Source organism: Phaethon lepturus, unplaced genomic scaffold, assembly GCF_000687285.1.
Source record: "Phaethon lepturus isolate BGI_N335 unplaced genomic scaffold, ASM68728v1 scaffold34737, whole genome shotgun sequence".
In the NCBI taxonomy this organism is placed as follows: Eukaryota; Metazoa; Chordata; class Aves; order Phaethontiformes; family Phaethontidae; genus Phaethon; species Phaethon lepturus.
This window is the reverse complement of record NW_010551724.1, coordinates 1-10,720: the sequence shown is the minus strand read 5'-3', so window position 1 is coordinate 10,720 and position 10,720 is coordinate 1. Positions and strand designations below refer to the sequence as shown.

General features: G+C 54.7%; 1 protein-coding gene across 1 annotated transcript; it reads right to left on the bottom strand.

Moving 5' to 3' along the window:
• Positions 1–286: 286 nt before the first annotated feature.
• PTPRE (protein tyrosine phosphatase, receptor type, E) lies at positions 287–10,006 on the bottom strand. The gene is made up of 18 exons (XM_010291008.1): positions 9,930–10,006; positions 9,682–9,749; positions 9,253–9,395; positions 9,025–9,112; positions 8,257–8,327; positions 7,814–7,850; positions 6,928–7,055; positions 6,652–6,768; positions 5,432–5,589; positions 5,218–5,353; positions 4,087–4,236; positions 3,810–3,909; positions 3,183–3,262; positions 2,703–2,837; positions 2,124–2,249; positions 1,363–1,520; positions 940–1,075; positions 287–361 (listed from the first exon to the last, which is right to left on the bottom strand). Exons 1-18 carry the CDS (start codon positions 10,004–10,006, stop codon positions 287–289), a joined length of 1,983 nt encoding a protein of 660 aa, XP_010289310.1.
• Between the last annotated feature and the right edge of the window lie 714 nt (positions 10,007–10,720).

Below are 10,720 nucleotides of genomic sequence, written 5' to 3'. Positions count from 1 at the left end.
AGACAGGTCAAGTCCTGGTGCCTCTGCTCTGGTCTGCATGCTCAAGCTGTGATTCCAGATAAGTTCCTGAGAAAGATCTGAGCAAAGGGTCAGAGTCCCGCTTCAAAGCCTGACCACAGTTTGGAGGCAGTCCAGCCTGTGCTCTCCAGCTGCAGAGGTTTTTCAGGGGAGTAAAACATCTTGGGGCTGTGCACACCCCTCTTGTCTCCTCTGGTTTCCACTGTTACTGATGGAGGGCTGTCAACAGAGTCAAAGTCCTGGCTGGAGATGGGCTGTGGCCATGCCCCTACTTGAAATTGCCATAGGTTTCAAATGAATTCAGGTAACTGAGGGCTAGTTCATAGCAGAGCCCATACTGCTCCTGTGGACAGAAGGATGCACGTGAGAGTGGTACACCAACACCTGCAGTGGAAGGCCAGCCTTGGCTGCCAACAACTTCCTGAGCAAGACAGGTGCAGGTACTGCCCGCTTTCCTCCTCTCAGTTGGAGCCCACCTTCCCCGCTGAGGAAGCACAGGCATGTGCTCCAGTAGCTGACCAATGCTGGAGCCAGCTGGTCTTGGGAGGAGAGACAGCATCCACGGCATGAAGCATCTGCTGCTCACTCCCATCCACAGCGCTCACCCTATGTTGGCCTCTAGCATCCAGACCGGGTGGTAAAGGGGGTGCAGGACAGGCACCTGAGCACCCACCAGTGCAGCCCCTGCTGAGCAGGACAGGTGAACCAGAAAAGGGCAACTCAGCTCACAGGATGCTTTGGTACCCATCTGGTTTTGCAGAACCTGTCCCTGTGGTGAGTGGGTGTGTCCCAGTGGTGGAAAACGGTTTTCAGAGGTTTCATCTGCCCCTGCTGCCCCCAGGAGCACACATGTGCTAGGGCAGCTGCTGGGACAGTCCAGGCTATGGCTCTTGCTCCAGTGGTGCAGGTTTCAGCACCTACCACATCTTTAATCAGTTGTCTCCGCCGCCGCTTGAGCATCCTCACAGCCTGGGATACATCCACCAGCCCCTCGCTTTGGATCTGCTCACACAGGAAACTAGCAGCACAGAAGATTCCGCTCCGGCTGGCACCATCCCTGTGGAGGAGAACAAGGGCAGGGTCACTTGCCCTGGGATCACCCTGCAGTGCTGAGCTTCAGAGGTGTCCCACTAGTCATGCAGGCTCTCAGGATGGTCGTGTCCACAGATCCTGCAGCCAGACAGCCTCCACAGGGAAGCCTTCCTCCCTGAACACAGCTGAATTCACATACATATGTCCGCCCTTCATCTGAGTTGAGGACACTGTTGTAACCCAAGTTCACTGATGCAGCCTGGGCTGAGCCAGCTCTGTGCCACGGCTGCTCCTCCGAGAGTCATCACTCACCAGCAGGTGACAAGGATGTGTCCGTCTTGGCTCTGCCGATGGTGTGTCTCCACCTTTCCTAGCAGGCTGATGATGGTTGCAGGGTGCGGGGGAAGACGTTGCTGCATGGGCCAGTCCTTCAGTTGCCAGAACCGGACTTCCAGTGCAGGCTTCTTGGGCTAGCAGGGAGGAAAGACAGTGGTTTGGGCAGAGAAGAAACCCATTGGCTTCATGGAGGGAAGGGACGGACAGCATGTGTCAGTCCTGGCTCAGCCATGCACCCTGAATCAAGGGAGAAGCTCCATGGTGGGATGACCCTGTCCCAGACCTTTCCCTTCTCCCCCGAATGCTCTGAGACCAGCAGACGGACAGAGCACACAATAAGAGCTGACCACCAGGTGCAGCTCAGATTGATGCCAGTCCAGCTCCCAGCTACCTGTAATAGCTGTTCCCATCCATGAACCACCACCAAGATGCAGAGGCTCTATCTATGGCTGCTGTCTTCCAAGTCAGAAAGGTATACAAATGTACCTCTGCCTTGTACCTCTGCCTGCAGCCTCACCCTCTTGGGACTAACATTTCCCCCAAGGCAAAAGGCCCTGCCCTGGCTGGTGCCCTTCCAGGACCCCAGCAGATCCCTCTGACCGTTGTGGCCTCTGTCACCCCTAGCTGTGACTTTGACCCCAAATCAAAGCCTGCTGACGCTGGAGCCCAGTTGGTCCTCCCACGTCTTTCAAAGGCTGTTCTCAAAGGACTTTTCCATCTCTGTGCAATGACCCCACCTGCTGCTTGTTGGTGAGGGCAAGTGTCCAGGCTGTGAAACCCACTCCAGGCTCCTCTGAGATTAGGTGGACATGGAAACGGCCATAGGCAGCTTCACCCTGGGTGGGCCAGAACTCCACATATGTCTGGGGACATACACATGCGAATGATCACACACAGCCCTGACCTGCAAGCGTGGCAGAGCTCAGCACCTTGCATGGGTATGCTCACACTGTATCATATCACTATTTGATATAGTCCACAGAGTGGGCATGCGTGTGCTCTGCCCACCATTTGCTGGAGACCGACCTGCAGTGCTGCAGCCAGAAAAATAACACTCCTGCAGAGAGGACAGCTGGGCAGCGATAAGCAAAACGCGAGGGATGCTCCCTCGCTGTGAGGCTGGGGACGCCCCACCGCTGTAGTGCCATGGTGCTGGGACTGTGCTCACAGCTCTCCCGGGTGGAGCCCACGAGCTCGCAGCGTGCTGCTGGAGCAGGCAGGCTCTCACGAGGAGAGCTGCCTGCCTGCAAAGGCAGCAAGCACACTGCCAGCCCCGCAGAGCCTGGAGCGGAGAGGGCTGCGCGTGGGCCGCTGACCTTGTCCAACTCCTGGAGCTGGTTCAACGCAACCACCGATGTGCAGGTGTAATCCCAGACCAGAGCCCAGAAATCCGCCAGTGTGGTGGCGAAAGGCAGCTGGGTGATGATGAGTCTGTCCTCCTCGGTGTATGTCTGCAAAACATCACGGGGTTTTGGGGGAAGAGGTCACACAATCCACCTCCGGAGAGCCCCTCCGACGACAGGAACGGCTCTCTGCCGTTCAGCTCATCACACCCGGGCTCTGCTCCCAGCAGGCAAGGCCAGCAGTGCTGTGTGGCAGCCTGCTGAGCTGTCTGTGCAGGCAGGGCTTAGGCTGATCACGGGGGCCATCTCCTGGCAGCAGGACCCCAGCTGCTGGGAAATAGTCACTGTGAAGCAGCGCCAGGGCTGGGACACCTCAAACCAGGGTGGCATGGTTTACCCCTGCCTCAAGTAGTGCTTCCTGGGGTGGTCTCCCCGCTGGGGCTGGAGCCTTACGTTGGCAAACACGGCGTTGATGTAACCTGGTGAGCCATCTGCATTCAGTGAGGACATCAGGATGGGCCGGCAGGAATCCGCTGAGGAGGCAGGAGCAGAGAGAGAAATGTTGAGCCGCCCACTCCCTGCACAGAGGCATGGGGCTTTGCCTGCAAGCGGTGGGGTCAGCGTGGCTCCCTGTGGTATGGGCTAGAGAGGCTTGGATGAACAGGCACCACCAGCCCCATGGCCATGACAACTCAGGGCTGCCTGACACAGGATGTCCAAAACCCCGTGTGCAGAGGCACAGCGGCATAGCAGGTCCACCCTCTTCGTTGCTGCCTGACGCCTCATCTGGGCTCCTCCTCTGGGGCAGATTAGACCCAGGGATATGTTTATCCTAGGAGTACCCTGTGAATACACATCTCCAGCAAGCCCAGAAAGACGCAGGGAATAGGGTCTTGCTCCCATGGAAGGACAAAACTAATCTGCATTTATTACCAACCAGAAAATGATGATTGGACCTTGGGCAGAACCTGCCAGTGGCATAGTGCTGTGGAGGGAAGCAGCAGGGCAGCATCGTCCCCCCATGCTGCTCTCAGGTGCTGGGTTGCAGAGCAAGGGGCCTCTCAGCCCTGCCAGCGGTACCTGGCAGTATCTCTGGCTTGCGGTTCTTGGGCTGGTTGCAGGGTTTCTCCGCTTCGCTGCATGGCAAGAGCTGGAATAACTCAGAAAACTTCTGCAGGGCCTGTAAGGATAATTCAGCTGAGAAAGTCCTGCTTTGTCAGCTGCTCTCCTTCTTCAGCCATCCCAGAAAAATGCTCCCTCATCTCAATCCCACAGATGGGGAGGGGAGCAATAGGGGTGAAGTTCCATAAACCAGTCCCTACAGCACCAGACCCAGTGCACCAGACCCTAGTGGTACCTTGAACTCCTTCTCAAGGACATTGTTGTGCTTTGAGGTCTCAGCTTCTCGAAGGCAGCGGATATGGCTGGCGATGCTCTCCACAGGAATCCCAGTGCTGCCACAGAGCAAGCCTTCGAGCAGCACCTCGTACAGGAAGGTGTACTGCTCCTGCATGAGGACATGGGTCAGCTGCACAGTCTGGAACAGCTCCACAAAGAGCCCTGGAACTCCAGACCACCAGCTCACTGAAGGAGCCAGGTCCATCCTTCGCCTTCCTGCTGCAGGGCCCTGAGGCCAGACACCTCTCAGTGCAGGCAGCCCTGGTCTGAGAAACAGCCAGCAACTGCAACAACCCAGACAAGACCATCTTGGGGTCAAACTTTTTAGCAGGGCAGATTTCAACTAGATATAAGGAAAAATTTTTCACAGTGAGGGTGGTGAAACATTGGCCCAGGTTGCCCAGGGAGGTGGTAGATGCCCCATCCCTGGAAACATTCCAGGTCAGGTTGGATGGGGCTCTGAGCAACCTGTTCTAGTTGAAGCTCTCCCTGCTCATGGCAGGGGGTTTGGACTAGATGATCTTTAAAGGTTCCTTCCAACCCAAAGATTCTATGATTCTACGATCTTCCTGTGATTTAATACTCCTTCTTGGACCAGATCGCTGCCCTGGGGAAGGAAACCCAGAAAACCAGTGAACTAGTTAGTCCTCCTATAAGCAGCTGGATGGTGCCGCCCAACCTAGTTTTCTCCAAAGGGTCTCAGCACTGAGCAGACCATGGGGATGTAGTCCCTAGGCCAGGACACTGCTGCCCAGAAGATACCACAAGGGCAGACATCCTGAAAGCCTGAAGGACATGTGCACTCTCATTCATGCTCCTTGCATCCAAGACAGCCTTTCTATACCAGGATGACTGGTACGTATGAATGCTGCTGGCATCTCAGAGGGTCTCAGGGTAAATGGATCCTAAATAGGTTTGGACACAGCATTGAAAAGAAGATCCTGCAGTCTCCATCACCTGGCAGCTCCAGTCCCTGTGTCTAGACCATGAACGGCATGGCCAGCATGGCTTTGCACGCCACATCCCTGGGAAGAGTGGGAAGCAGATCTGCAGCCCTGACAGCGTGCAGGGAGCAGGTAACTCTCCTCACCTTGGTCTGCACCATGCTGACCCGCTGCTCCCGCAGCCTCTGCACACAGTGAAACACATCCACCTTTCCCTCGGCCTTCCCCATCTTCAGGAGGAAGTCCAGGGCAATGAAGGTACCTGTGCGCCCGATCCCTGCACTAAGGACACAGAAAATTGGGGGTCAGTGCTGCCCTGGCCAGCCTTGCCCAGCACCCAAAGCACTCCCAGCCCAGTACCTGCAGTGCACCAGCACAGGTCCAGCAGGCGCTTCTGACCCTCTCTTGTTCATGACCTCCACTAAGGACAGGAGCTGGGCAGGGTTTCTGGGGACCCCGTGGTCTGGCCACAGCAGGTAGTGAAACTGCTCCACCACTCTTGGGAGAGAACAGCCTGCCTGCAAAGAGGGAGACAAGGCTCGGAGCAGGAACCAACCTGGAGACTTGCATGAAATAATTGCATGACAACAAGTAGCGAGCAGTGGAAAAAATCACTTCACGGAGGCACCAGCACACCGTGCTCCCCCCCCTCCAATGACTGCTCCACGATAGCTCATCAGACAGCAAAGGGCAAATTCACCCAGCACACAGCCACACAATTCACGTCGTTCTCTGTGCCCCCATGCTGCGAACAGTGAACTCAGAGCAGTAAATGTGCCCCAGAGGAAAAAAAGAAAATAATCACAGTGTAGAGTGGTAGAGTGTTTCCATAGTCATCGAAAAACCCTGGCTTCCCCAAATAAGGCATTTTCTAAGGCTCGTATGACACTGATGTGAATGTAGTCACTTTTGTTACCAGCCCATCATGTATTTTTCCCTAAACATCACATTCACTTGGCCTGAACTAATGAACTGCTATGTCCCACCATCAGGTGCTCTTGGAGCTTTTCCTTTCATCTAGACTTTGTTTTGGGCAAGTCAAGAAAAGACAAGAATATGCATAACTGCAATTTCTTTATATGGTACCTGTTTTTTCTCCCTTGCAGCTCCTTCAGTTTCTGCTTATTATCTGAGGCGTAACTTCAGCAGAAGTACTCATCTTGAGAAATGTCATTACATAAGTTATCTTAAACCATAAACTATCTGTTCAGGTTTAGGAGCTGTAAGTGACCATGGAGCATCAATGTGGACCCTCCTCAGATTGTCCCAGGTGACAGGCAGGCACCTGTCCCATCATCCTGGTTGTACAGAGATGTGACTTTATACCCTTTAAATGCTTTGTGATCACCTCATCCGAGCCCTCAAAGATGCAGCTGGGGTGACCACTGGAACTTTGTCTTTACCTGGCACAGAAACCTGTGGCTGATGCCCTGGCATGGCATCCAGTGATAGCAACACTGACCTGCTAGTTCTGGAAACCAGGCAGGGTTCCCCACAGAGTCTCTTGGCTGACAGCTCCCACCAGCTGCTGAAAGCCAAAAGCATCCTGCATCCCCATCTCAGCTACATGTCAGGCTTACCTTCCGCAGGCAGAAGATGCGTGTGACAAGGCCTGTAGTGGTCCTGGTGTTGTTGAGTGTCACGGTGAAGTCCCCGTAGACCTGCTCCTGCTCTGGCCAATACTGCTCACACTTGGTCTGTCAACAGCAGCAAGACTACTAAGCACTAGCAAACTCATGAGGGGAGTGTTGCAAGCCAGCAGTGGTGTGGAGCAGCTATTTGCCCTCATTGACAGCTGCACTGGGAGCAAAGCAAAGCAAAGTGGGCAAGAAAGGCCGGTCTCTGGGGAGACTCACGCTGAGCACAGGCTGAGATGGATTCTCTACCTTGTTCTGCTCCACTAAGCCCGTCAGCATCACGATGACTGAGGTCTTCTCCTGCCAGACCATCTGCCAGAAATCCACCACCGTCCCAGGCAAGGGACCTTGGGGAGGAAGAAGAGAGTCCTGTGCCAGTATCCAAGCCTTGGGGGTGTAGCTGCTCCCAGGCATAACTTGGACATTCCCAGGCTACAAGCAGCCCTGAGCTTCCCCCTGCCTGGGGACTAGCACTGCACAGCCCAGGCACAGCAGCACCTGGCAGAAGATGCTGGGCACCTTGGCTTCATCATCTGTGTTAGAAATTGGGACATGGAAGAGGGAGGGCAAGGGAGCCCAGGATATGGGCTTTCAGAGGATTCACTGCTGCCTCAGAGGCTTCGCCATCCAGACCCTCAAGACGACCATGAGCTGCTCCCACTTTTAGGGTTCTATTTCCTGAATAGCATTTCTGTAGCTTTGTAAGGAGCGGTGAGACCTCCTCACCACATGCTGCACAGAGCAGGCTAACCCATCCTGGCTTTGCACTGTCTTCTAGTGCCCTGAATGGAGATGTGTCAGGCATTTGCAGGCTTCTCTGTCACGCCAGCCACCAAAGGGAACAAACCAGGTTTGTGGGTGGAAGGACCATGTCCTCAGCCTGGGCAGAGCAGGGACCTGCTTCAGCTGGCCCCTGCCAAACTGCCACTGAAGCCTTCCATGCTCTGCAGCAGCTGTAACAACTGTCCAAGACAGAGGCTCAGGAGATATGGGGCCTTGGACTGAGCCATTAACACCTCCTAGGCTGCTGTCCCAGTTCCCCACTCCCCAAAGCGCTCAGGGCAGTGACTGGCATCTCCTGAGCATGGGGGCTGGGAGCACCCACCTTGAGCTGCAATGAAGAAGCGTGGACTCCGGTAGCTCTGTGGAGGAGAGGTTCAAACAGCTCCGATCACATGGGTTAAACATTTAACAGGGAATGAAATAAAGGATTGACCCATCCCCACAGGCACTAGAGTCCAGAGCCCTCTGCACAGTGTGTCCCACAGCACCACTCCTGGCCAGCATGGAGAGTGGGCACCCAGGGGCTGCATCTTGGCTCCTCTCCCCTCACAGAGGTCCCTTTTTGTTAGAGATGAGAACTGCACGCAATCTCAGAGTATTCCACACAGCTCAGGGGGGATGCAAGGAAAGTGACATCCCAAGATCTGCCAGCACCTGAGGGCAGCAAATGCCAGACCTCAGGGCCACCCTGTGAGCAGGACTGTCCTCACCCAGTGCAGCCAGGCACCTCTACCCTGCCCAGGGCAGCAATTCCTTGCTACCTACATCCACGTAGCTGGCATTGATGTAGCCATTCCCCATGTCAGAGGGCTGTAGCACCACACGGCAGTGGTCATCTGAAAGAGAAGGGAGGTGGGAGTCAGTGGACTGTCTCTTTCGGGCAGCAACAAAGTGACTGTTTAAGGAGAGGGATGTAATTTAGGAAAGTCTGGGACCATCCGGTGCCTCCTCAGCAGCACTCCAGGCCTCAGGACATGTTCAGAGGTAAAGAACAGCTAATGAGACAAAAGTGACATCGTACAGCAGGAAACGCAACGTGTTTTTGGGGAACACTGTTAGTGCAATGGGCTAATGTCCATACCACGTGGGACCAAGAGAAGCTTTAACTTTTGATAGAAATTGGGTCACTCCCTCCACTTTCCACATCCCTCTGGATGGGACACAGCAGTGTTCAGCAATGGCTAGCAGCAGGAACAGGAATATAATGATGAATGATTAAGCTTGCCGGGAGATTTGAGGAGCAGAACAAGGATTCTCCAACTGGATATAAAACTGTGGGGCCAACACGACAATTTTGGAAAAACCCTCTGGGTTTCAGTGGCCACAGAGGACGAGATGAGATGAGATGAGATGAGATGAGATGAGATGAGATGAGATGAGATGAGATGAGATGAGATGAGATGAGATGATGAGATGAGATGAGATGAGCTCAGCATTGCTGAAGAGCTGGAGGGGCATCTACACCAGGCCAGCATCCTGTACTGCCCAGCCACCTCCAGGTGCCTGTGCCAACCCCTGAAGAGCTCTGCTTACATGGGATGATGCTCTTGTAGCGGTTCTTGCTCTGATTACTTAGCTCCTTCCCAGCATCGCAGGGATGCAACAAAGCGGACGACAGTTGCTGCAGAGGAAGAAGACAAGACCATTCTGCATTGACATGGGTTCTGGGACTGGCCAAGGCCAACTGCATCACACACCCAAGGAAAGGGTGAGGGCTGGGTGGACAGTGCAGCTAGGTGGGAGAGCAAATCCAAACCAGACCTCATACTCTCTCAGACGTCCAGTGCCATGCCTGTCGACTGATTCATCCTCTGTCTGCTCAGCCTCTATTTCTGCCATCTTAAGCCTCTTGAGAGTCTCCAGCAGTTCCTCCACCGGGATCTGTGTGTTCAGCTTGCACACATCTATGGAGATCATGAGGCCAGGACTTTAACATGCACCTGATGGCTGGCCCTGGAGCTCTGCAGCTGGGACTGAGCTGGCATTGTGATGGTCAGGACCCCTCCAAAGCCTAGACTGTCCCTCCCCACACAGGTCCATTTCTCCTGCGAGGTGTCCCTTTCCCCATGCCAGCCAGCTCTGACACCCTTGTTCCTGTAAGGACCTTACAGAGCCTGTAAGCACCCTGCCTGTGCTTTTAACAGATGGCCTGTCCAGACAAGGCATGCAGGTCCTCTGCTAATACTGTACCTCCTCGACATCTTCGCAGGGGTATAGTGCTGCTGTTCTCCAAGGTTTTTGAGCTGCTGTGCTTTTGCCTGCAAAACAGCAAGTCAGGTCCATAGCCCAGCAGAAGAGAGAGACACAGGAGAGGCTGTCTCCCACGTAACAGCCCTGCCTCCCACCATGCTCTATCTCAGTGTCCACTTAGACACTCCTTGGCAGTGCAAAGTGTTGGATGCCTCACAGACAGCAGGAGAGGTGAGGCACATACTGACCTGAAGAGCATGAAGAGTAGAAAAATCCCCAGTGCCAGGAGTGCAATGACCAGCGCTACTGTCATAACGATGGGCATCCTGCCCAGCAGAGGCACCGGCTCCTGCCCTGCAACTGTCACAGCCCAGACTCAGGCTCCTGCACAGCCTGAACCAAGTGTTAGTAGATCCCACGGGGGACATGGGGTGAAAAACAGCTTCCCTCATTCCCACCACAGGCTTAGCATTGCAGAATAGCTAAGCTAGAGCAGAAAGAGTAGGTGCTTGCTTGGTGTGACATCCTGCCCAGCAGAGGCACCGGCTCCTGCCCTGCAACTGTCACAGCCCAGACTCAGGCTCCTGCACAGCCTGAACCAAGTGTTAGTAGATCCCACGGGGGACATGGGGTGAAAAACAGCTTCCCTCATTCCCACCACAGGCTTAGCATTGCAGAATAGCTAAGCTAGAGCAGAAAGAGTAGGTGCTTGCTTGGTGTGATCCCCTCCAGTGTGGGCCCTGTCTCCCTGACTGCCCCAGGCAGGGCCAGAGCCGGGTGAGGTGTTTGCATTTCTGTGGTTGCACATGAACCAGGAGAGCACTTAGGACTAAGATGCAATATGTGAAGATGGCAGGGATGACACACAGTCTCCAGCTGCCATTGGTGGCACACCTGCCCAAGTGGCCTGAGGTTGCCCAAAGCCCATCTACAGTAGATAGCCTCAAGGTCCAGAGAACTTCCATGAAGATGGAAGTAGGACAACGAGACCCCGCAGGTCCTGCACTTGGCCAGCTCCTCTCCACAGGAACTGGCCAGG

Excerpts from the sequence above, each read along its gene's own strand:
- PTPRE (XM_010291008.1), bottom strand. The coding sequence starts at position 10,006 with ATGCCCATCGTTATGACAGTAGCGCTGGTCATTGCACTCCTGGCACTG. Across the intron at positions 6,769-6,927 it reads CATCTCAGCCTGTGCTCAGC|ACCAAGTGTGAGCAGTATTG; the intron begins GTGAGTCTCCCC and ends TGCTGTTGACAG. Across the intron at positions 5,354-5,431 it reads CCTGTGCTGGTGCACTGCAG|TGCAGGGATCGGGCGCACAG; the intron begins GTACTGGGCTGG and ends CTGTGTCCTTAG.